Below are 27,929 nucleotides of genomic sequence, written 5' to 3' on the forward strand. Positions count from 1 at the left end.
GCATATAAACTCCTGCCTGTGCAGACCCCACTTCTATATCTCCTTTTGTGTCCAGTCAGGAAGACCAGGGAGAATAAAGATGAAGCTTCTCTTTGCAGCCGCTTTTACCGTTTTCATCTTGTCTGCCTTGGACCGGGCAGATTCTTCTGCCTATGACAAGATATTGACCCACAGCCGAATCAGAGCAAAGAATGAGGGGTAAGAGTTGATCAAGTAATACAACAATTTAATAGAGAAGTTCTGGGCATGGTTGCATTCTTAAGAACACTGGAAGGATTACTATGGATTAATACTGATGAAAAAAGTAAGGAACAACCGAAATTTTTAGTGCATTCAACTAAATAGAAACATAAAGACTACATTTGGGTAATTGTGAACTTACATGACAAGTTATTTTATCAACATGGTGTTGCTTTTACAATAAATTGGCTAAATGAAAAAGTAATACAATTGTTTACATACATTTAAATAATTTATATATATATATTTACAAATAGTAAATAAAATAATACCATTTAACAAAAACTTTTGTTAGGTTTACTGAAGCTATCTTTTCTTTTCTTTTTTTTTTATCAGCCCAAATGTCTGTGCTCTTCAGCAAGTTATGGGAACCAAAAAGAAATACTTCAGTACTTGCAGAAACTGGTATAAGGGAGCAATCTGTGGAAAGAAGGCGTAAGTTTTTCTTTTTAATGTATTTGTCAAAGCTTTTTGACAAGTCAAGACAATGCTGTGGTATTCTTGAGAAAACATGATCTGTCTACTTTTGTTTTGTACCTGAAGTGGAAGAATGTCCAAACCAGTGCTGCAGCCAAATCCTGTGCGTGAGAGTCTGAGCAAGCTTATTCTTACAAGTGTCTTCTGTTAGGGTAATGACCTTATCCACATCAATAGGTGTACTTGTATTTCTTTTAAATGAAGGAAGAAAATATTGATAATGCACTGAATGTGAGTTTATTTGATAAACTGGCCAAAACATTTGTCTACTTGCCTTTGTCTCTTACAGTTTATCTCAAGTGAAATATGTTGCAGTAAACTACTATTGTGCGACATTTAAATCTAGTTATTTCTCCCAGTACAGCAGAATATAGCCTTCTCCAAAATGGGCCACATTGTGCTTAATATATTGGTTTCCTGCCTCCAAGTATCTCGGCATACAGTAACTCAAACAGCAGCAATTGCATCCTAAGACCACATCTAAGACCACACAAATTCTTTTCAATTTTGCCTAAAGCAACCTTCAGATGGAAGCAATTATTCTTTATCCATTGTGGTCTGGATTACAGCAAAGGCTCCACTGGTGAAAGTCTGTCCTATTTTTCAGCAGTAGTGTATTATGCTTTAAAGCAGTCCTACACATTCTTGAACCCAAACTTATCTAAAAAAGAATGTTTCTGTTGAAACTACACTGGCGTAGACTGGACTGTGAGAGCGGCATTCCCTTCAATCTCCGCCAAGGTGTTTCCAGGTGTAAAAACAGGAGGTAGTCAATGCAGGGAAATATTACCCGGTGAAGTAAATAAATCACAGTGATTTTGTGAACTGCTTAGGCAGAGCTAGGAATTTCCACTGGTTGGTGAAAATCATAATACACACATACACACACACACACACACACACACACACACACACACACACACACACACACACACACACACATATATATATATATATATGTATGTGTGTGTGTGTGTGTGTGTGTGTGTGTGTGTGTGTGTGTGTGTGAGGCAAGATATTTTTTATTTATCACCTGCAGTTTGGGAACTCCTTTTAAGTTTTTTAATTGAATGGGAAAACATTAACATTAACCAGAAACCCATAACTCTTATACAAACACAGAAAAAAAGTAATCAGGAAACTGTTCAGAAAATATTAGGGTTGCAATGCGTGCAACTTATATGAACTGGGTTTCACAACTGATTATATGCAGTGGTTGTAAATTCTGGGGGTTCAAATGTATTTTACAAGGTCTGTAGAGCTCATTGATCTATCAAAGAGATGTGGGTGGAATGTTAGCTTTAGGGGTCCACTACCTGGCAGCCTAGACAGTTTAATACAAAAAAGCTGAACATATGCCTTTCATTGTCCTTGGCTTCACTTGGCAAGGCATTCAATCTTTAACCAGAATCATGTTTAATTTTCACATTAATGTTAAAGTGGGTTTACGTGAGCTGAATGGAACCTGTCAGGAAACCCCTTTTAGAAATAATATCTGTTCATGGAAGCGTATTGAAGAGCCATCAAAAGGTCTTCTTGTACAGAGGCAGCTTTGTAGTTGTGATTGTGTGTTGATGCTGTTGTGCATTGTTAAAGTTGAAAGGGTTTTAAAACATGATGGGCATTATAAGAAAAATATGATAATAGCACTCTCTTTGAAACAAGGTCTTGAATCTCTTAGGGCTTATACTGGTCTGAAAGGTCTGGCTATTAGTTAGGGTTATTAAATGTATACAAAGTTCACTTCATAGTGTGACATTCATCATCGATACATTACTAAGAATAATCTAGTTGATATTAGTGGTGCCAGAAATTGACCTAAACAGTTATAGGAAAGATGTGCTGCATATTTTGAACCATACTTTAATAGAGCTTACTTAAAATCTACACATACACAAGGTTTCCATGTGGATCAATTTACACATGAAATGGCGATGCGTGTGCATGTTTGGGAGAATTACTTGGGTAAATCAAGTTTGTTGCCGAAAAAAAAACTGCCAAAGAAAGGGATAGGGTAAATCTCCTTTACTCGTGTAAATGACGAAACACACAGGAAAATCCACGCCCAGTTTCGTATGGAAACCCGCATTTCAAATGTAAATGCTAATGAGCGTGTTCATTCTTAACTATAAATATTGCAAGGGAGGAGGTCAGCTGTTACTATGGATTCCAAGATGGCAGAAAGTAGTGGCTGATGGGCGATTTTATGGTTAGCAGTGCTGTAGTTCACCTTAGTGATAATGCGGGCAGCTTATTTTTTTAATTGTTTTTTTGCTGTATCTGGTAGGTCATGTTGTATATCTCTTGTGGGTTTACAGCTCTATATAAAAGCACTTATCATGAACTGCGTTATGCCCTTGTTATAGTATTAATGCTACTGTTTGAGATACCCTTGCTGCTTGAATGATTAACCGTCCTTTTTTTGATCTCAGCTATGTCCGAAGACAACATGTGTCTGCCCTCCATGTTAATAAAGATAGTTGGTGAACTGGATGACATGAACCAGCTCGATCACCCAAAACAGCACAACAACATCCAACAAGTTGTTGATGCTCACTCACAACTGACCAAATAAAATTGCAAATGAACGTATTGAGTGTGTTTTGTTAAAACTTAAAAGAAAGGAGAGACTCTCTGACAGCATGAGACTCCTCAGATCGCTCCTGACCAATTAAAACTGGTGGCTGAGGTGACCTTCACAGTTGCCAAGTCTGCTTATAATAAGCAGAATTGGGCTTGTTTTTGAGAGTCGCTGGTTAGAACTTGCATAAACACCCACACTCTAACATGGATTTGCTTGTTTTGGGCTTGTTTTGAAAGGCAGTGTCGCTTTTTTTTTCTGTTGAGACTTGGCAACACTGGTAACCTTCCCCATCTGTCTCACAGGAGGCCACTGGTTCCAGAACACCTCATTTTGCTGGTGACAAGAGTTTGTGCAGGATACAGCAGGCAGTGGCAATTTTGGGTACAAATTAATGCTGCACTTCAGTCTGCTTCATCAGTATTGGCCACCTCCCTCAAGTACCCACTACCAGTATTTGCCCAAGCATGTTGAATGCTTCCTCAGCAGCGGTAAGCCGTCCGGACATATATATATATATATATATATATATATATATATATATATATATATATATATATATATAACATCTCTGCCGTTTTTTTAAATTAATGAATCGTAAGATAAATTAGTTGAAACAGTATTCAGTTATAACAACATGACACCCCACTAATGACATTTGAAAAACAATTTGGGCAAGAGCAGTAAAACAGTTTATTAACCAATCAGGCACTAGGTATTTTGCTTTATTACAGCAGCTAGATTCACTCGTGTACCAGTTCTCTGTGCATGGAAACCACATTTTCACAAAATTTCACTGGTAATCTACAAAAACAGCACAAGTATTTTACGCATAGCTAATTTCACCCTCCACCTTTCCCATTCATTTGCATGACGTCGGGTGAAAAGCCCGGTTTACTCGAGTAAAATAAATTGAGCGAACGGAAACCCAAAAAAGCATTTTACATGAGACATTTTCCTTGTGTAAAAAACTCTCAGGGAAACCCCATGATACTCAAACAAAACATGTCCTGAGTTATTTGATGTTCTGAAGTGTTTTAGTCTTAACTAATTCCAAGGATAGCTTATTATGTGCATTAACTGAATCATCTAGTATTAGCTTTTTTTACTCGGGTAATAGGGTTTCCTTTTTACCTTTGCATCTTACGCCAAAGAATCTTAAAGTCTATTCTTATCGAGGAACAATTTAAAGGTTATTTTACATTGAATTCTATGCGATCTCTAAATCTATCATTTTTAAATATTGACCTTAGAATGCAATAATTTGTAATGAACTGGCTTTAAAAACACCTATCAACTTTAATGTGTTTCTCCTAATGGTTTTGTATAAAGAAAAAAGACTGCCAATATATTATTTTTCTATAGACATCCAAATTATGCAAGATTAAGAGATGTATAGGCCAGTAAGGTGCATGTAAAAACCTGTAAATTAATATTTGTGGTTACAGGAGTTAATGAGGGAAGTTCCATCCCAGGTATTTTTAAATCGCTTTTAAAAACACATCTTTTTACTGTGGCTTTTTAAATTGCTTTTAGTTCTGTGTGTGTTTCTATCTGTTTATATTTCTATTGTAATGTTCTTGTAGTGCTGTTTTATTGCTGCTTTTATTATTTTTGATTTCTGTCATTTTTGTATGTAAAGTGCTTTGTGATCCCCGAAAGGCGGTATATAAAATCAATTCTTCTTCTTCTTCTTCTTCTTCTTCTTCTTCTTCTTCTTCTTCTTCTTCTTCTTCTTCTTCTTCTTCTTCATTATTATTATTATTATTATTATTTATCACAACATTACAGATGCCATAAAGTTAGCACATCAGCTGTTTTACTACCTTTATTTGCCATTGGCGCTTGTCTCTGAAAACATTTTGATATGGAAATGTTCTTTAAATTACACCGTTGAGTGTAAGTGTGGCATATGTTCACCTCTCTTTAGCCTCATTGCAGTGGTCAAACACTGAGCCTTTCCATTACACTATTGATGCCTTTTGAAATCAGAGCTCGTTTACACAGTTTTGGATGCTGTCCAATGTGTCCCATTTGGAGGCATGTCTATATTTTTATTTTATTTTTAATAGCCCCCATTGCGGAAATATTTTGGCTCCAAGCCGCTCCAGTTGCAGTTTACCAACAAGGGAACAATGGAAGCTTGGCTAGGTTTTCATCCCAAGAGACCCTCTAAGTAGAAACACACTACATATTGAACTACATATGAAAAACTGACCTCTCTGTCTCTTGGCCAGGGAAACATTGACTTGCTGGTGTCCTGCCAGTCAGATAATTGAGTGTTAAGTGTTCCATTGCAGGGTGTTCTGCAGAGGGATTCTTATCCTATCTTCCAAATACCTGTGAGTTAGCACCACTGCTTGCATGGTTTATTGGTAGTTATATAGTAGATTGTGTTGATACAGTAAAACATTAACTTGGTATGGTTGTGTTGAAGTAAATAGTCATATAGATTGAAAAATATGACAGCATTTGTACTCACTAGGATTGAAAGTCATTGTTTAAATGAAATTGGAGACAACAGGAAGCATAGGGAAATTATTAATATATGAAGCTGCAGTCTAAACTAAATACCACATGACATTTGAGTAATGGGTGTATTAGTATGAGATTTAAGCATTGTGTTAAAATTAACGTTGTTTTGTAATGCATGCCTGTCATAGAGTATTTTCCATTATAAATGTCTTTTATGAAATATACATGATAGACCAGGAAATACCTGTGCTTAATCATCCATTTTAAATGAAATAATCAGCAACTGTTGATGAAGCAAGATAGCAAGAAAGCTTATGTAAGACAGACACATCTTCCTTGCAATATATCAGAGAGAAATGGTTAAAACCAAGTTATCTAAAGTTGCGACCATCAAAGATGGTAATGCTTAACAGAATTTGAGGTTTCACTCATAATAGATTTCAAATTGGAAACATTTTACACAAAGTGTCTCTAAGTACTGTGTATTTACATATTAGTTATTTAGTAAATTCACTGTACTTACACAATTACAATGCTATTGTGCATGGTTACAATATACTTAATACGTAACATTTTTTGATTGATATATATGTAACAACACAATTGTATCAGAAAAGGTTTAAGGCTAGGGTTAGGGTTATATCGTGCAAAATTATTTACAGATGTAACTATGCATAATAACATTATAATTATGTGTAAGTACACAGTAATTAGAGACACTTAATGTAAAGTGTTACCATGAAATAAAAAAATAAAGAAAACGCTGCAGAAGAATTGAAACTGGACAATTTTCTAAACGCTTGTGTTTTGACCTGTTGAACACTCCTCAGCAACTCCTCTAACAAACGGGGAAATACACAATTTAATAGCCTAATAGCTTTAGATGGCCGGATGGAATTCATCACTCCATAGGACTACAAGTGAGGCAGAAATATGACAGCACTCCTAAATGATTTTACCACAAGTACTAAGTACTAGCAGAACTAAAGAGCATCCATTTTTGCCTGTCAGAATCAGACACTCCCAAGAGCATGTTAGTTTTCCACTTTGAAGATCAGAGACCAGTCGGCTACATTGTGATTAATATGAGTCATTCTTCCCTATTATAAATAGATTCAAGTATGCATCCCCCTAGTGAAGGGGAAATAGCATGTGTGCACTGGTTAAATTAAAACAGGTGGTGTTCCTTCTATGCTCACGTGTGGCTCAATGTGTATAGTTAGGTTTAATTGTTTGTATAGTTAGGTTTAACTGTTTACAGTTAAATAATAACCAAGCTTGACTTCAGAGATTTTGTTTAAATAAGCATGCTGAGGAGTTATAAGTTCAACCACCCTGGAACACATGTTTATGTGTTCATGTTATCAATCCTCCAGAGGCATTACATTGTGTCAAGACTCTTTCTGATTACTTCAGGCTTGCTTTTGACCATCAAACACGTCTGTTTCTGATGATCTCCCCTGCAGAGAAAGATCAATAATAAATTCCTTTGTGGGTCTTTTCCATGAGGATGGACTTCCTTTTCAGCATGGCGATGGATGTTTATCATGGGAATTGTGTCCCTTGATCAAAATCCAACGAGTGCCCAGGGCTAGGATGATGGACACACATTTTTTTTTTTAAGAGGTTTCATTTCAATTCACTTTTCACTTAATTAATGTGAACAAATGTAACATGCATCTTGAAAGGATGCCATGTCAAAAATGTTATAGGACATCGTGTGCTAGTTCATACATATATTTTCATTATGTATTTGTTTGTTTTTTACTGTAACTGTGGTAAAGCAAAGTGGAAACATGGTAAAGACACTGACATTAAGTTTTCACAATATCTAGTTTCATACAGATGCTAAAAAAGAGTTTTCTGAATGGAAACATGGTAAAGTGTGGACTAGCATAGTAAACTGCAGATGGCAATGACAAAAGATTGGTAAACTTGCACATTTACCATTGTTAACATTTATAAAGAGACTGGCTTGAGACTGGGGGGTGGGGGTGATCATGATCTGAGGTGAAAGTTGAGTTACAGCTTTAATTTTGTGTTTAAGCCTACTCTAACAGGAAGGAAGGGTGTAATTGAATCTTCATGATATCACTCTACTCTGGGCATTTCATTATAAAGGTTGTGCTGCAGGTTTTCCTCCTAGTTGAACCAATGACTCTGATTTCATAATCCAGCTTCCTTGTTATTTATACTATAAACTATGACATTTGAGAAATTATTATTACTATTATTATTATTATTATTATTATTAGGATCTAGACATGTATTTCTTCGTAATCATTGGAAGCCTATCCAGATTAACAGAACTGAAACATACAGATAGTAACTGGAAGGTTGTATTTGTACAGTATTTCATTACTTAGGTTGTGTTACAAGTTTTCTTATTTGTGTAAATGAACCAATCACTCATAATCATACTCCATTTTTATTCACTGTTGTAGCAAGTGTATTATATAAAAGTGTATCACTCCTTTCCCTTCCTTTTTCTTCAATAGCGTAGTGTTGTACGAATGCTGCCCTGGTTATATGAAACTGGAAGGAATGCAAGGCTGTCCTGCAGGTAGGTTTAAACTAGCTAGGTGAATACAGTGTGGCACAGTCAGCCCTGGAAATCCTGGGGTTAAAGCTAGTGTGTGTGTGAGTATGTATTTTCATAACCAGAAATGGCATCTCTATTTCACATAGAAACTTGAAATAGAGAAGCTTTCCTTATCATTATGTTTTGCACGTTTCCCCCGCTTTTGAAGGGGTTTGTGTTATTGTTGTACTGCTTTTATTCCTCCCTATTTGAGTGGCAGGTTGGTGTATCATGCAAGTAGCTGTTTTCACTTTAAACTATGAATTTATGGGTTAGTAGAATGATATAAGCACCATTCTTGAACCCTTTCTCCAATTTCAAAATGCTGTCTATAATATTCCTCTTTATTAATTCCAGTGGCTCCCATTGACAATGTTTATGGCACCCTGGGGATTCTGAATGCGATCTCAACCCAAACATACTCTGATGTGTCAAAACTGAGAGAGGAGATCGAAGGACAGGGATCTTACACTTTCTTTGCACCAAGTAATGAGGCGTGGGATCTTTTGGATCATGTGAGTTGTTGAGTTTCATATATACCTAGACTATTAGAAAATAAAGAAATTGCATGCATTGATATTTTTATTAGAACTTATTTATAAATTGTATTAATAGTTAAACCAATACATTGACATCAGCTGTTGACTATTTTAAGTTGAACCATATTGATGGTAATAACTGGAAATTGGAACATTTTAACTCTGGTACCTCGCTGTATTACTTTGAAAGCTATCAGTTAATTATTAATACTCTCTTTAATTGCATGATGAAAATATATTATGTGGTCACCCAGACTATTTAACAGGATATAAAGATGAGAGATTCTAAAATAATACCACACAATTCAGAAGCAAGGTTCCTGTAATGCAAGCTAAAACTCATACGTCTTTATTATAGGAGAAGCGGAGTGCCCTTGTCAGCAATGTAAACATTGAGCTGTACAACGCTCTTCACTACCACATGGTAAACAAGAGAATGCTGACTAAAGATCTGAAGAATGGCATGACACTGACTTCCATGTACAATGATCTGGGCCTTTTCATAAACCACTACTCCAGTGGGGTAGGTTTCAACTCCATCGCGTGAAGGGATGTATTTCAAACTGACTTGAAAGAATACATGTTCTCCTTAGTGTTCATGTTAATATGCAGTCGTTCTTTTCTTTTCTAGTTTTCAATACAGTATGTTTACTTTGTTCTGGATTCTTGTTAGATTCCCCATAGCAAGAGCATAACAAAGTGTAATAAAGCCTATGGAAACCTTGGCAAAGAATAGGTAAGCATGGTAAAGCCAAGAAAAGTATAGCAGATCCTATCAATAAACATGGTAAACTATAGTAAATGCACAGTATATCCATCAGAAAAACTGCAAAATTACTGTGCAAATTTACCATGGTAACGCTTTATAGGTATATTTATATTAATAAGTTGAAAAACATATACTATGGCCCTCATCAACAATTCTACCTTTCTATAGTGTAACGCTTTTTGTCCTTTTTTTTAACTTTCTAAACTGTATTAATTTAAATATACAGTAGCTTTTCATATTGTTGGTATACTGGTTAGTTTATGCCTCCCATATTAGTAACCTATAGAAATAATTCATGTTTCTTGAATTAAATCTCTCCATCTTTTAATATAACTACAGGTTGTTACAGTCAACTGTGCTAGGATCATCCATGGCAACCAGATCGCCACAAACGGTGTTGTTCATGTAATTGACCGTGTTATCACTGCAGTTAGTAACACCATTCAAGAAGTTATTGAAGTTGAAGATGACCTTTCCTCTTTCAGGGTAAGGATAAGATACATTTTTGATCTGTAAAAGGAACATTTAATTATATTTATTAATAAGTGTGATGATTCAATTCCATACATTATATTAAATTAATGTGAATGTGAGGCGAGAGTGTATTAAATGGAATGTCCAGACAGTAATTTATGTGTACAGAAATAAAATAATTTATTTTTATTATCTATACACAACAAAATAATTAAATAACAAAAGAAAACAAAATGGTGTGAGGGAAGGAGTGCAGGGGTGAAATCCAAAACAGATCGTGAGAACTCGTCTTTAATCGTCTTCGTGGCGAACCATACATAAACAAAAAAAAGGAATTTACTATTTTACTTTCGGACCAACCCCGAACACATGTAGTACGTTGCCTTTAGTATGTTATGTCCCGCCTCTGTAGTCAGTGGAACACCAATCCCCAACTGACAAGTATCCTTATCCTTCACCTGACTCCAGTGGCTGGAATTTACATACTCGTACTTCCGCCCCTCACCAAGGTGCCGCCCCTCAAAAGATGACTTTTGCCATGGTCACGACATCTTGGTAAGGGAAGTCCCGAGTTGGTTTGATGCCATCTATTGTGGGGAGGCTGAATCACAGACCGAAATCCCGTTGACTCATCACAGTGAATTATTTCGATTTTAGTGTTTTAAGCAGATACTGCACTTTGTTCAATAGGTGAGTGAATGCTAATTATAAACAGCAGAGATTTACATGATTTTGCTTTGAAGTTAATGGTAGCCATATGAAAGCTAGACATAGCAAATAATTTGACAATGCATTAGATGTATTTTTGTGAGATGAACAGACTCGGGTATGTTCCTCTTGCTGGATGTGAACAGGAACGGGTTTTTGGATCTGCTCATTGAGCAGGCTGGACTATCCGACCAAACAAGTGACGTTCCAGGGAAGAAAAATAGAACGACTTTGCAAAACAGATTTCACAGGTCTGTCGAGTCTGTCTCAGGAAATTCCAACGTGTTTCACGCCTTAACATACAAACCAGCAATTTTGACAACTAGGCAATGTATGTATGTATGTATATACAGCATGTACACAAGCTTTCTTCTTTCACATAGACCGCTGCTGTTGCTTCTGGCATGCTGGAGATTCTTGGTAAACCTGGACATTACACCATATTTGCTCCTACTAATGAAGCCTTTGAGGAGCTTCCTCTAGCTGTTCTGGAAAGGATCATGGGTGACAAAGTAGCTCTTCAAGGTAAAAAATAAAACCTTTGCTGATGTGATCTATTACATATCTTTGGGTCAACACTGATGTGGGCTATGAACACAGGATTTAACTTTTTCCTGAGTAGGTCTGTCTAAGTAGCACACTAGACCACAGTAAACACATGTTTGTCAGACATAAGGTATCTACAAATGGCAAATGTATTTCCAACAAGTTCATTTTTTGAGTGATTGAGGGTGATATTGTCTGTCATAAGTTGCACTGAATTTACACACAAAGTGTTAATTCTTTGAAGTAGGTACTACACTATCATACCACTGAACAACACAGCAAACTTACAAGTGTAATGACAGATAGCTTTTTTGTTCTTCCCAGAAGAATGTTGCAACCAACGGATTATGTTAGCTTATTGAACATAGAGCTGTTCAAACTTTGCTCCAAGTTAGTCATACAAAGTGACATAATATAACAAATATTCTGCAAGTCATCACATCAGCTTTCTAGCATCTGTTTCAGAAAGTTAGACCACTTGATACATCTGTATGAGCCACACATGATTATTTAAGCCCGCGCTGTCTGTTGCAGAGAGTTCAGACAGTTTGAAAACATTATTCTTCCCACAGATGGCAAAACATTGGATATCCAAAAATATTAAATGTAGTTTTTGTCCTAAAGTGTAAGCTTACTGTGTCAAACAATTTAACTAAAACACATGTATAATACTCAGTTCTACATTTAAGGCAATTAGTCTGGTAATGGTAGAATAGCAGTATATAGTGTTTTATGAATATAGTAGATACAAGTTCATAATCAGTGAAATAAATACCTATAAATAAATATTTAGTTCTGTGTGTAAACTGTATGTGCTCAAATACACAATAGAAATACAAAAAACTGCTCTCCTTACAGTAAATGAATGTTTTAAACATTGTTTTTCCTAGCTCTGCTGAAGTTCCACATCCTGGACTCTGTTCAGTGCTCTGAGGCTATAATGGGTGGTGCGTCGTACGAGACCCTGGAAGGCAACAACATTGAGATCGGATGTGATGGCGAGAGCATAACAATCAATGGTGTCAAGATGGTTAAGAGCAAGGACATTGTCACCACCAACGGTGTTATTCACTTAATTGACCAAGTTCTGATCCCTGATTCAGGTGAGTTACAGCCTGTAATTATAACAACTAACATTATTGTGGGAATGCTAATAATTAATAAGGAAATGTCCTGAATGCTCACAAGACCGGGCAAGGTTCTGGGATGAGAGCTAACTCCAGGAGGTGAGATCCAGTGCACACAGAACTTCAAGATGGGGCGGAACGCTTTGCTATCCTCCAGAGGGAGACTTCATCTCCGGTACCACGACAGGGCTGAAACAAAACAAAATGGTTTATAGTAGAAACACCAAATACAACACAAATTCCACAGCACACACTGGCTAAGCTATACAGTTAACTAAAGTGCATGTTAGTTTCCTGTGGACCTGCTGTATCAGGGATTCAAATCGAAAATTGGTACTAAACTGTTTTGAAAGTTGAGTCCCAGAGAGTCTGCTGGTGCTAAAATATCAAACCGTGCCCTAAGTAAACCCCCCTCACAATTTACCACATTCACAATTTACCACCCTTCTTTCCTGTGTATGTGGGTTGGTCATGTAAGTAGTCCAGACCCAAGAGAAACTACAGTCATCTATGGAGGCTAAGGAATATAAATAAATAAATAAATCGAATGAAACTTGTCTACTGGCCCTAGAATTTAATGTTGCTGGTGCTATATGAGGTTCCCTGGTGCAAGAATCTATCACCCCTGTGTTTGTGTCCATGAAGTTACCATATATAAAAGACCAAATACCGTTTGTAACACTTTTTTTTTTTTTTTTTTTTTAACAATTAACATCCAATAAAAACAAATAATGAAATTTACAAAATAAATAAACCAGAAGTAAAGCTCACCAAAATATAAATTACATTGTGTTGCAGTACTTAACATTTTGTTATTTGTTTTTAAGCTAAGCAGGTTCTGGAACTTACTGGCAGCTCTCACACCACCTTCACAGACTTGATTGCAAAGATGGGACTGGCAGCTGCAATGAGAGCAGAGGGGGAATACACCTTGCTAGCGCCTTTCAATGAAGCCTTCTCTCGTAAGTGTCTACTTAACTAACTAAAAGCACATGTTAATTGTGATACCACATAGAAGCGCACACAAATATCAATGTAAATTGAATCACATAAACACACAAGTACATACACCCATACACTTAGATGCAATTAAACCTTCTTCAATGTTGCATGAATAATAAAAAAAAAAACTGCAAATGATCTGTTTCATGTTTATTAAAAACAGATGGCCAGACAAATAAAACTTTGTTGGTCTGTGCAGTTTTTGGATGATGTTATGAGTCTGAAAAATTGTTTAATGGTTAATCAATACTAATTACATTAGAACATAAGAAAAGTTACAAATGAGAGGATCTTGCTCGTTTGGTTGTTAGTAGATTGAAGAATCCCAGAATCTCATCAAGCAGCTTACTGAAGAATCAGTCAGCTTCAACAACATTACTAGGGAGTTGGTTCCAGACTGCCACAATTCTCTGTAAAAAAAGGGCCTCCTATTTTCTATTTTCTATTCTGAATGCCCCTTTATCTAATCTCCATTTGTGACCCCTGGTCCTTGTTTCTTTTTTTAGATTGAAAAAGTCCCCTGGGCCGATATTGTCAATACCTTTTAGAATTTTGAATGCTTGAATCAGATCGCCACATAGTCTTCTTTGTTAAAAACTGAATAGATTAAATTCTGTTAGCCTGTCTGCATATGACATGCCTTTTAAATCAGGAAAAATTCTGATTCTTTGCACTCTTTCTAGAGCAGCAATATGCTTTTTGTAGTGACGTGACCAGAACTGAACAGAATATTCTAGATGAGGTCTTATAATGCATTGTAAAGTTTTAACATTACTTCCCTTGATTTAAATTTAACACTTTTCATTATATATCTGTGCATTTTGTTTGCTTTTTTATAGCTTTCCCACATTGTCCAGATGAAGACATTACTGAGTCAACATAAATTCCAAAGTCTTTTTCATAGATTCCTTCTTCAATTTCAGTATCTCCCATATGTTATTTATAATGGGCATTTTTATTGCCTGCGTGCAGTACCTTACACTGTTCTATATTAAATGTCATTTGCCATGTGTCTGCCCAGTTCTGAATGCTGTCTAGATCATTTTGAATGGCCTTTGCTACTCAATGATGTTTGCCACATGGCCTATTTTTAGATGGGCTTTTGTTGTGTAGTTTCCTAGTAACTGAAGGCATTGTATTCTGGTAGATGTAGTTGTTAGTGGAAGTTGTAGGGGAGGCAGGCAATCTGCACAACAAAATTGCTAAGCACATTTTTACACATTCAATTAAAATTGATTGCGTATTTGAGATTTTTGAATGCGTAAAAGCGGCAGGAATGCATCTTATCTGGACTGCTGCATGCAAGTCCACACTAATGAAGATGAGATTTTGCAAATCAAAGGTACGCACAGTGCGTAACATGTGTATGGCTGCGGGCACTAATGCAGAGGTCAAATTGTCAATAATTTATTTAAAAACGATATCGTAATAAAAATTAGTGTAGTGGTCAAATAAACTGTTTCTGTTGGGTTTAATTACTTTGCTATTTGATTGGTAGATGAAGTGACAACCATGGACCAGAGAAGCCTTAGATTAATTCTGGAGAATCATATTCTGAAGTTTAAAGTTATCTTGAGTCAACTGTACAATGGACAGCGTCTAGAGACCCTTGGAGGAAAGTTTCTTAGGGTGTTTATTTACCGAACAGTAAGTAAAATACAACTTGCCTTACTAAACGTCTTCTAGTTAGAACTTACAGTATATGGCTAGTTTCAGAAAGACCCTGATTAGCACTAATGTTGGATAGCTAATGTTACTGTAGGCAAGGTAATTAATCCATCAGGGTGCTTATCAGGATGTGTGAAACAAGCCAATAAAGTTTTAGCATACAAAGGGCATTTTTGGTGCTGACACCCAAGAAACCATATGAAAAACTGTGACGTGCAATAAGACAAAAATTCCACGGGGCCCCTGTTGAAGCCCATATGTGCAAAGCACTTGGTTAATTCATTATGCATAGCTGTAAAATGGATATACCCCAAGCAATTTTTTATGCCAGCCCTTTATTTTATTTTAGTTTTCAGGTTGCCCATTTACTTGCTACAATGTCTTTCCAACAGGCTGTCTGTATCGAGAATTCTTGCCTGTTGAGAGGCAGCAAAGAAGGAAGAAATGGCGCCATCCATCTTCTGAGGAATATTATTAGGCCAGCAGAAAAGTCAATGCTGGAAATCCTGAGTGAAGATGATCGATTCAGGTAACTGTTGCTGTAACCAGACAGATCACAAAATGGAGTCAAAGATAGATGCATAATGTAAATTATAACAGCAATAACAGTTATACCAATTGGAATTCAAGTGTATATAAATGTGACTGTTTAACTTTGTTTGATCAATAGATATGTAGAGTATTAGATGATCTTTTTTTAACATACATGCCTATGTCTATGATCTATGCATTGACTTGGTTGTTTATAGTGGCTAATTCAAATGGCCTCAAGTCATTCTAATAATGTGTTAAGAACATGCACACTGTATACTGACATGTTTTATTTATTGTATTTTAGCATGTTCCTGACGCTGATAGACGCTGCAGGTTTGACTGAGATTCTCTTGCAAGATGGAGATTGGACACTTTTTGCACCAACCAACGATGCCTTTGATGGTCTGAGCGAGGAGGAGATGGAAATTCTCACAAGTATGTGTTGAAAATATTTTAATTCAATTAGAAAAAAACCTTTCCAACTGCCCATGTCTTTAGAAGCCATTACAGCCGAAAATGTTACAGTCCAACACCTGTAACATTCATGAGACCATTAACTAGAAAAAAATATGAAATTCTCAACAAACTACAATGATGTACTTTATATACAGTATATATAATATTCCACTGCCTTATTCTAAATGCAGTATGTTTCACTACTAAAGAATTTCTAATCTCTTCTGAATAGGTGACCCTAACGCTCTGAGAACCATTCTGCTGTATCATCTTAGCAATGGGATCTTCATCGGTGATGGGATGGAAGGTGGTGTCACCAACCTTTTGAAATCTATCCAAGGCAGCAACTTAATGGTGAAACAAGTAAGTAATACTCAGTTGTTATGATCTAGCTCTCATATATTATGCTCATTATAAGGCAAAGTCAGGTTTCACTCAATACATTTAATTGGAGAGACATTTACTAGTTACATGCACATAAGTCCAGTTATGTTGTTGTATAGATGTTAGGTAAACAGTCATTATAACCACCAATCCGAAAGTGAGTTATATGCCAAATCATACTATTAATTTGAACGAAAGGGACAAAAATAAATACATGGACAAACTACCTGTCTTACATATTTAGCTTTTTGGCATCTTCCTGTGTTAATGGGACAGCCTTTTAACATTCATCCATCATGCAGGCCTACTCAATGATGCCAGTAATGCTTTCTCCCTTTGCCTGTGTAGCACTTCATTCTTGTTGTTTTAGACTTTTAACTGTGTCCCTCCTCCTCCTAAGAAATACAATTGCTGTGCAATTGTAACGGTCAAAACATTTTGTTCAGTCTGCTTTTGGATCTAATCTGATGACTTTGGGAACTTGTGTTCTGGTAAAAAGTTAACCAGAATGCCCTATTTAACTTAATTTCAAAAGAAAGTGGATTTAGAAGTTGAATGTTTTTGGTTTTATTAGCGATTTAACAACACACAAGAACTGCCCAGTACCCTCTCTTCATTTTTTAATTATTATTTTTTTTTGTAGAAAAAGAAGCACCAAGCAAACATAGAATCAACTCGGTCTATAGCTTATATTTGTAATATTCTTAATTTTGAATTTCTTGTGAAATGCAAAATCTTTTTTATTCTATAAATAATATCTACAATATTATGTCTGTCTGACATTAGTTTATCTCATGCCTTTAGTCAATTGTTATTATGAAGACTGTGCAACTTATAAAACTGACTTCCTTAACGATTGCCTCTTGACTTTTTTTTAACTTCAATGTGTCTGTAAAATGACACATTTATTGTCTTAGAATCAGTTAAAGATTGCCTGTGTCTAGCATTCCCATGACCAGTGACCTCTAGCCACTGAATTGCAGGAAATGACTGTAGCATGATGGAATTTCCACTCCTAATTTTCGATAATGCATGAAACAGCAAATCTTTACTATCTGCAAAATATTCTGTAGTTTAAAACTGCATAGTGCTTAATTAAGTTTTTACTATTCTACAATATAAATGTCAAACGAACAGAGAAATGGTTTCTATGTTGTGTAGATAATAAATAAAAAATCTTTTTGTTCAGGTCAACAACACAATTGTGGTGAATGAAGTAAAAGCAGTTAAAAATGATGTCATGGCAACCAATGGTGTAATTCATGTTGTTAATTCGTTGCTGTATCCAGCAGGTAATTTATTATTATTATTATTATTATTATTATTATATTATTATTATTATTATTATTATTATTATTAAGCAAAGCTATTTTACTAAAGCCAAGAAAAGGATGAGCTAGTAGCAATTTTTTTTTTTTTTTATTAAACATTAAAAAAAAATGTTAGATGACATTTTTACTTTTTTCCTTCAAGTTATAATTCCCTACATACAGCCATATAAAATGCTGCAACTAAGTTCTTCATTAGCTACATATACATAGTTAGAAGAGTTGAGGTATGTGTGAAAATGTTATTGTTTTTACCCTTGGTTCAGTAACTATGTAATAGGGCCTAATAAAATTTGATCTCACTATTAAAGAATATGATTTTTGAAACTGGTGCTTAAGGGCTTATAGGCTAAAACTTCTAGGTTTTGATTATAACAGCATCTTTAAAAGCTAACCTTGTGCTTTATATGGGGCATATCATGTATATTTTTTCTAATCAAATTTCACAGATATCCCTGTTGGAAATAATCAACTTCTCGTTCTCCTTAAGAGGCTGATTAAGTACATTCAGATCAAGGTAAGAGGGGGCTGTAACTTTGTTTAAAAATATATTGTGCAGAACATAAGAGCTTGAAAGGATTATTAACACACTGATATAGCTATCACCAGAGAGAATTGCACTGCCACCTAACATAACAGTGAAGCACCTCTATCCTTCTGTGACAGGGTAGCCTCACGGATGTCACTTGGCAGTGAGGGAGACTCGGACACAGAAATCTTGCTAAGGCACACTTTTAATTCAAAAATAAGATGGTGCAAACACTAAACAAAACACATTTAACAAAAGAAACAGCACAAGGGTCAAAACAAAAGGCACGGCACATGACGGCAAGGCACAAAACACACCTTCACCTCTAACACCAACATTAATTCTAAATGAACACCAGTGTTCACCCTTTTTATACACATGTGGCTGGAGCCTCATTAATCATTTATTCAATTTTCACATTCCCATGTGTTTTGACAGGAAGACATTTAACAACCCCACCCCCCACCCCCCGGCAAACCCAATTTATTAACCACACAAACACCTTCCTTTTGTAAGTACTGCAAAACAACAGCTTGTCATTGACTCTCCATTATCAATTTGACTATGGGAACAGTTGTTTAATTTCAGAGAAAATAATTCAAATTAATGTGGCTACTGGACAAGCCCTTCCCGTTTGACTATGGGAACAATTGTTTAAGGCAAAATAGTTCAAATGAATCAGTATTTGTGAATGGTTTAAGCCTATCATGCTTATACTTTTAGACCAGCTGATTCTACATTTTTATCTGCATTTATTTGTAGAGACCATCATGTCTCTAGTCAATTATGCTCCCTCCTTATAAGTAAAGATAATGAATGTGAGGAAGCCAACTTGAATTTGTCTCTTTGGGATGATGTCTTCTATTTCATTGATTATCTAGCGTTACTTATTGTACCTAGAACCGTCATGCATCCTCTATAAAGGAAATGCATTTCCACATTTATGTTTTTTAATATACAAAGGCAACAAGAAAACAATAGAATTATATATAGGGCTTCTGTTTTATTAATTGTATTTTTGGTGCTTATTTTTTAGCTGTTTTCGAGTTTTATGTAAACTGTTTTTTTCGAGACTTTCGCTTTTTATATATGTACTGTATGAAATTAGTGTTTTCGGTTACTTTCCATAATGGTTGAGCGTTTATTTTTTGTGTCAAAATATGTATAGTAGTAACTCGACAGTACACACTTAAGTTGTACCTTCTTTCCTTTGCTGTCTTCCACAACAAAATCCCTATGGTCACGGGCACATTCTTCTGGGGTTTTTGTGTGTAGGCATTTTTGTACATTTTGCCACAGTTCTGTTTTAAATCCGCTGTATCTTAACTGTAATACAGCTTTAAATGCCACTAAGAAGCCTCCATCCTGATTGTAATCTCGTTTAAAATCTCGCAGGCGGAGTCTCCAGTAGAAATGTAGGAATGTGCTATCACTCAATAGTTGGGGTGGGTTCAGAGCCAATCAATCATAGATACGGTGTGCTGTGGGACATTGCCCAGCAGCACAGAGAAATGTATTTATTATTATTTTTGTGGTAGGTTGTATTTTTTTAATGTGAAAAGGGTAAAATCAATGTTAATTTCCACAGTTTTCTGGTGTTTTCCGGTGTTTATTGGCTATCCACCAATTACATTTTATATCAGGGGTGTTTTATCAGTTAAAACCAAAAATCAGAAGCCCTAATTAAATAATATAAACAACCAACTTAGCTTAAACATTTCAACTGCACTGCAAATTCTTCTAGAGTGGTTGCTTCATCAGTGACAATTTAATACGTTACGGTCATCAACACAAGCAGTTGCAGCTATTGGCTTATTTACCCACCCAATCCACAAGCATAGGGTCTGTATTATTCGGGATGCCATTCTTTAAAAAAGCATTTATTGTTCATAGGATATATGCTGTTTATGCATACAAGTCTAATTGTATTTCTTTCTTTCATTTCAGTTTGTTCAGGGATACAGATACAAAGAAATTCCATTGACTTTTTTCAGTAAGTAAATGATCTTTCAAAACGTAAAACTCATCTTATTTTCATTAGAAATAGGTCAACAGTTTAGTTTTTGCTGCAGTAGATCAAATACATATATTCGTGACGGTAGACCTACAAACCAAATGGTTACATATGTTGCCTGAACATGTTATCGCTAGGAAATAGAACAGCATTTTCAAGTAGAAAAACAATAACAGTACAGACAGTTTATCTCTTAAATAAGCAAGAATCAGTCAGCTGCTGGTTTAACAAGATGGATCTAGCACAGATCTTGCTTTTATAAAGACCCCCTGATAAGCTTCATGACTCGGATTTCAGATTTGTGCACACCCTGAAAAGTTGAGATAATATACAGTATGGCTTCCTATATTTGTCGCCTTTATTAAATATGTTCAGAAACAATATATTGTACAAATATACAACATACTATATCTTTTTGACATGTATTTATCCAAACTGTAATATGCCATTTGAATTCCCATTGAAAGTGGCTAGCTAAGAGATTCCTATTTTTTTCAATACAGTATTTAAAAAGTGACAGTTTTTATGTACAGTATGCCCATACTGTAGTTTGCTGACTTCACAGAAATGCATTTTTGTATTTGATTCATAGCGAGGAGATTTATTACAACTGAGATCAAAACAGACCCTGAGATTAAAGTCATTGGAGGAGGGAGTACCCAAACCATTACTAAAGTCATTCAAGGCGGTAATTATTTCAATATAGACTTTATTCAGTATTATCATTCATAGGGTTATGTGTGTAAACTGTTTTTTTCTTTTGTTACATTTGTATCCATCCAACCTGCAAACATGCAGAAACAAACAATTTCCAAATGTATTACTTGTACTTGTGTGTTTCTTTTGTGCCTCAATGGTCACTAATTTGGCATTTCAGGCCATAAAGCTTGGAGAACATTTATCTTGGTTCTTTCAAAGGGCTGACTTTAAGATGAAGCATTGAAAAAAAATACACAGAAACAAGAAGTCCTTTATTTACAGATTCTCTACTGGACAGATTGATTTAAAAAAAAAAATATCTGAAGATACAGCTTTAGTTTTTATAGATAATTTCAGTTTTGTGTTAACTAAAAGTTCCAAAGCCTCTTCTCCCAAAGTCTTTTTATAAACAAGCTTCACTCTCAATATTACCTGTATGAAAGATCTGCTCTTGTGAATGCAATAGAAGTGTTAAATGACTTGTTTTAGCTCTAGGACTCACACTAAACCTTTCAGCCTCTGGCTATCCATTTAACTTATTACTAAGCAGGGTTGTCCCAACAGGAATCTTTTAAACACTGCTTGCTAAAGGGTGAAAAAATTGAAAATATGTCAACCCTCAGGACATCATACTTTGTCTACCCTTTTGATCTTGACAGTTCTATCAGCAACTCAGTCACAGTTAAAAAACAATCAGATATGATACTTACTGTGTTGTACAGTATTTTTATTTTATTTTGAAATATGTACTGTGTTCTTTAATACTCTGCAATTGTTACTTATGTGATTTAACTATGAATGTGCATTGACATAGTTGTTATACTGTTCATGATTTTGTATCAGATCACATGGTCAAGGATCAAGAATACAGGTATCATGCAGCCACTGGAAAAACTAATTTTCATGCCTTTAAAGGTAGCAAGATACAAGCCAACAACTGTTTTTCAAGCGCATGTCTTGAACTACACCCAACATTTCTTGAATGAGATTTATGCCCACATGTTTGGCATGGCCCTTTTTATTTCAACTCCTTTTATGTTCAAGAAAGGACTCTTCAATGGCTCCCCATTGAGGATTATTGACTTTGCTGCATGTTATGGATTGCTTAAAACACTTTAAGGAAGCAAATCTTTTGACTCCCACGACAAAAAGTTTCAGATGCTCTTTCAATGTAAAATGGTTTCAGTCAAGTTTTCATTGCTATGAAAACTGGACAAGCTTCATGAGGAAGAAAAAAGCACAAGAAAACGATTGTCGCACAGTCACTATTATGAAACCAAAAGATTGCATGTGCATGGAATTATTTTAGAATGTGTAAAAAAGTCTGTGTGAAAAATAGTCAGCACAGTGTGAATTGCTAGTCATTAAACAAAACATTTTAAACATTTTTTTTTTAAATTGGGAAAGCAATTCATCAGTGATGGATGGTGCACACTTGACAGTGTTTATTCTGGTTTATTGAAAGGCTAGCAATACATTATAATAACATACTGTGTGTAATTTTTTTCTAGCTTTACTGTAGCAATACACTGAACAGGTTGCAGTAGAATGACACAGTGTTACAGTATACTGAGAAATAATTGCTTGACATGTATTGTTTCCATTCAGAACCCTCTATCACAAAGGTCACCAGGGTCATTGAAGGGAACCCCTCAATTACAAAGGTTACAAGGGTCATTCAAGGAGAGCCGTCTGTCACAAAGGTTACAAGGGTCATTGAAGGGCAACCTTCAATTACTAAAGTCACAAGGGTGATTCAAGGGGAACCTGAATTAAGAATTGTCGATGGAGGAGAGACATTCACTAAAGTTATCCAAGGTGGGCAGCAGCATGTTGTTCCTTTGCTCCTACTGCTGTATTTGTTTTATTACTTAAACAAAAAACATATTGGAAATTATACATATAATAAACAACTTAATAAGATATTTATTTAAGCCAGGGATAAGCCACCTCAGAGCTACCATTTGTTCCAAACATTTCTTTATGTCAACTACACAAAGGAAAGGAGACGTGTTACCTTTTATTGGACTAACTAAACAGCTTTCAAGACCTCAAAGGTATCTTCTTCAGGTGAAAGTAGGGAAAAAATGTATTATTATTATTTTATGTCAACTAAACTCCTCACCAGAGCCTACAGTATTTAATCAATTAATTATACTTGAATATATACTACTTGTAATGGATATTCTCCTCGTGGCTAATGCATTCATATTACTGACATCAACTTAAGACACATACTTAGCTCTCAACTAGAGATCTTGCTCTTCAGTTCAATGGTTGAGCCATAACTTTATCGATTAGCGTCCAGCCATTGTCACTCCATTCAACTCATGGCTGAGATGTCAAGCCATTGCATTATATAAACCTTGTGATCATTTTAAAAAATAATAAAAAAATAAATAAAAGTATATCCATTGTTATAGTTTGAAAAGTAAATCTGAAAGACTTATAGTTACCAACTTCAGAAGTCTAACTATGTGCCTCAGCTGCTTTTTTATAAACAAATATATATAATTTATTTTATGATCCTCAGGCCCTCATTACAAAGTGACTCGTGTTACCTCAGATGGGCAAATTGACGATGATGAGACACTTACAAAACTGCTTGAGGAAGGTCAGTAAAATATTGCTGCATCAAAAAGTGCTCTGCTCTTTATCAAATAATTTGGTATCAATCACAATATGTTGTTTTATATATGTTGTCATAAAATGTATATATGATTTCTGGTGTATGAGCAGTGTTTTTAACATGTATCCAATCAGAAGTTACCAAGGTCACAAAACTTCTTGGAACTGATGCACATTTACTTGGAGATGACAAAATCAACGAGCTTCTTCAGGGAGGTTAGTGCAGCATGTGAAGACTATTTCATGGACAATAAACATATCATGGAAAAATGTATTAAGAATCATGGGGGTTTCCATGTGGGTCAATTTACTCGTGTAAATGACAAAACACATGGGAAAATCCATGCCCAGTTTCGCATGGAAACCTGCATTTCAGGTGTAAATGTTAATGAACGTGTTTATCCTTAACTAGAAATATTGCAAGGGAGCAGGTCAGTTGTTACTGTGGATTCCAAGATGGCATAAAATAGTGGCTGATGGGTGATTTTATAGTTAGCAGTGGTGTAGTTCATCTTAATGATAATGCAGGCGGCTTTTGTTATTGTTTTTTGCTGTGTCTGGACAGTCATATGTCTCTTGTGGGTTAACAGTTCTGTATAAAACCATTTACTATGAACTGCGTTATGCCCTTGTTATAGTATTAAAGCAGCTGTTGGAGAATACCCTTGCTGTAAAAACTACACTAAAGTTAAACAGAAAAAAGTGAGCTGCTTAAATGTAACTGAATTAATTCCCATCCTTTTTTTGATCCAAGTCCAAAGACAACACGTGTCTGCCCTCCACGTTAATAAATATAGTTGGTGAACTGGATGTCATGAGCCAGCTCAATCGCCCAAAACAGCGCAACAACATTCAACAAGTTGTTGATGCTCACTCACAACTGACCAAATAAAATTGCAAATGAACGTATTGATTGTGTTTTATCTGTTTGCATCATTAATATTTAACACAACAGTAACTGCAACACAAAGGACTGCACAAGCCTCCTCCGATCGCTGCTGTCTAATTGCAACTGGCGGCTGAGGTAACCTTCACAGTTGCCCAGTCCGCTTACAATAAGCGGAATTGGGCTTGTTTTTTGAGAGTCGCTGGTTGTAATTTGCATAAATATCCACTCTAACATGGATTACGCTTGTTTTGGGCTTGTTGTGAAAGGCTGTGCTGCTTTTTTTTTTTTCTCGTGAGACTGTAACCTTCCCCTTCTGTCTCACAGGCAGTCATTAATTCCTGAACACCTCATTTTATCTTGGGAACAAATTAATGCACTTCAGTCCATTACATCAGTATCTGCCACCGCCTTTTCAAGTGCCCACCTCCTGTAATTGCCCAAGCTGTCAGCCGTCCAGACGGGTAGGGTTTCTAAGCCAGGGTAGTATACGCAGCATCACTTGATCCCCTATATGCTGTATTGCCTGAATGAAATGGATATATATATATATATATATATATATATATATATATATATATATATATATATATATATATATATATATATATATATATATATATATATATCATGTCTCTATCGATTTTGTTGGTGTTGGTCAGTTTCCCTTCGAGTTTATTTTTTATTAATGAGTCACTCGTGTACTAGTTCTCTGCGCATGGAAACCACATTTTCACTAAATTTACTGGTAATCTTCAAAAACAGCACAAGTACTTTACGCATAGCTAATTTACATATCAACCCCCAACTTTCCCATTCATTTGCATGACGTCGAGTGAAAAGCCTAGTAACTCAAGTAAAATAAACTGAGCCAATTTTTCTCTTGTAAATGTCTCCTGTAACTGGATAATACTTGAAATAATCAGCTAATGTTAAAATTAAACACATTTTTAGAAATTTCTGACTTTTAACAACAAGCTTAATTAGCTTGTAGTGGTTCTGTAAAAAAAAAAAAAAAAAAAAAAATTAAATACAGTCGTACCCAAATTATTGGTTTTGGATGCTGGGTTGATTTAGTGTTGATTAATACCAGAACTATCCAACAAATGCTTGATGTAAACTAATCTGTTAGTGGTCAATAACTTACCGACAACCATTCTTGTATTACCACATTATAGTATTACAAAGTAGTTTTGCTCATATATATATATATATATATATATATATATATATATATATATATATATATATATAAAATGTAAACTTTCACTTGTTGAAAGGTTCGTAGTCCCTATGAACCAGACCCAGACACAAGACTGAGGTTTTTCAAAGCACTTTTGTGTATTTTTATTAGTACATAAATAAAAGACAAAACAAAACAAAAGCCTAAATATATATAGTTTATATTTCAAAATTGATCGCCCTTCAATTTGGTGATCATATAAATCAATGACATAGTGTACATGTTTTTTCTTCTTCATGTTGAACGCCCTTAAATTACATTTTATAATTTCTTATATAAAAATATAATAACTAATATTTTCACTTGTGGTAAAATGTTGCAAAACATAATTGTAAAAGCGTCCTTTCTTATTAGGATGAACACTAGTCTTATTTATACTTCCAGCTGGCGAAGAGTACACCAAGGTTAACAAAGTCATTTATGGGGAACCCCAAACTATTGAGGGCAAGGGATTTCTTAAAACCAATAATGCATGCCATTTTTAACATGTGAAATTCGCTAAAGATAATGAACAACTTTGACAACGTTGTGTGATTTCTTTTCATAGGCCCTCAATTCACCCAAGTCTCCACCCATGTGACTGAAGGAGATCCTCAGCTGGTTGAAGAGTCGGAGAGAATAACAAAACTCATTCAAGGTTTGACACAACCTGTAATTCAAATTCGATTGGGTGTGTAGCAGGTGCCTCACCTATAGAGTGCCTTTTCTCATAAACCTGCTTGTGTTTTATTTGCAGAAGGGCCCGTGAGAAGAATCCCCAACAGAAGAATTCCAGGTAGAGTTTCTTTATTTGTCATGACTAAACTCCAGTAACAATATGCTATATGCAGTACAAGTTAAGAACTGTGTTGTAGGAACTTAGCCATGTAGCAAAATTAACTAAGGAAACGTCTATAATGTCACGTGTGGACAGATGTGTCACTTGGGGGTAGGGGAGGGGACTTCTTTCTCTTGCTGCATGCCTTACCTTTGGAATTTACTACCAAAGACATAATAAATATCTGCTTCACTGTTTAAGACTAAACTTCCTCAGCTTTTGACTGTCTGCACTGGAGCTCTGTAGACGATTGGAAACTTAAATTGAAACTTTCTACATGGCTTTGGAATTCCATGTTGTTTTTATTAGGCAAAATAAAAAGAAACATATATTGGCGATATAAACATATATTGCCAATGTCTGTTCTAGTGCCTAGATAATCAAGTGAACTGAATGTTCACTTCTTTTTATAGCTGGACAAAGAAGAAGAACAAGATTGGTCCGTCACAAGAAAAGACACGCATAGTGAGGAAATGCGGATAATCTTTTGAATGATGAAACAACAATTAATGAGAAACAAGAGAATCCAGTCAAAAGACACTTGGTGTCAACAACAACTTATCGTTAATTATGAATAGATAATGGTTCAAGAAATAGAACATGAACAAAATGTAAAGAAATGTTTTGGTATATGTAACCTCCAAGTAATTACATTTTGCTGTAAGAATAGTGTTAATTTCCAAGACAATTTTGATAGGTCGAGACATTTGGGAACTGTTTCAATTGTGGGATTGGGAAGGTAGTGTAAGGAATATCATAACAAACAGGGAATATTTCTTTTTAATAAAAATGGTGGCAGGAACTAGGAAACAGTTTGAAACATGTACTTGCCACAATATTAAATAGGTAATGGGGAAACAGGTAGCATACAGTAGGAAAGGTTACATTCTTTGGTGCTCTCAATTTGATCTCAAAAATGCTTAAAGAAAGAAATAATGCTTAGCAAGATTCAGATACTAACTGATGTAATTCTGTCTGTAAATTATGTAACTTCACAGCTGACCAAATGGTATACCCCTAGTTTTGTATTCATGCAATTGTTCATTTTCCAGCTTTATGCATTTTTTGTATTTTTTTAAACTACAGTGACAATGCAACTTTTTAAAAAATGTTCTATTTTTATGTTCTTTTGTCTGTTCTCATGGCTTTAAAAGCTTCCACTGCCTTTTTTTTTTACCTCTGTTTTTGGAAACAAGTGTAAATAAAGGACTTTATTGAATTTCA

The 27,929-nt window shown here is 35.3% G+C and overlaps 1 protein-coding gene across 4 annotated transcripts; it reads left to right on the forward strand.

The window, feature by feature from the left end:
* On the forward strand, positions 1–27,929 carry LOC121321370 (periostin-like). 4 transcript variants are annotated; one of them, XM_041260284.1, is made up of 23 exons: positions 5–198; positions 577–675; positions 8,272–8,336; positions 8,712–8,869; positions 9,252–9,416; positions 10,002–10,148; positions 11,228–11,369; positions 12,281–12,493; positions 13,345–13,479; positions 15,018–15,166; positions 15,580–15,716; positions 16,026–16,156; positions 16,410–16,540; positions 17,751–17,853; positions 18,339–18,406; positions 20,366–20,411; positions 21,025–21,120; positions 22,740–22,949; positions 23,665–23,745; positions 23,895–23,975; positions 26,436–26,525; positions 26,625–26,663; positions 27,119–27,929. In XM_041260284.1, the coding sequence occupies exons 1-23, from the start codon at positions 80–82 to the stop codon at positions 27,169–27,171; spliced, it is 2,658 nt and encodes an 885-aa protein (XP_041116218.1). In that variant the 5' UTR covers positions 5–79; the 3' UTR covers positions 27,172–27,929. The 4 variants fall into 4 exon arrangements, with proteins under 4 accessions (XP_041116221.1, XP_041116220.1, XP_041116218.1 ...); XM_041260286.1 differs by lacking the exon at positions 21,025–21,120 and having other exon boundaries at positions 4–198; XM_041260285.1 differs by lacking the exon at positions 23,895–23,975 and having other exon boundaries at positions 6–198.

This window comes from Polyodon spathula, chromosome 9, assembly GCF_017654505.1.
Source record: "Polyodon spathula isolate WHYD16114869_AA chromosome 9, ASM1765450v1, whole genome shotgun sequence".
Lineage (NCBI taxonomy): Eukaryota > Metazoa > Chordata > Actinopteri > Acipenseriformes > Polyodontidae > Polyodon > Polyodon spathula.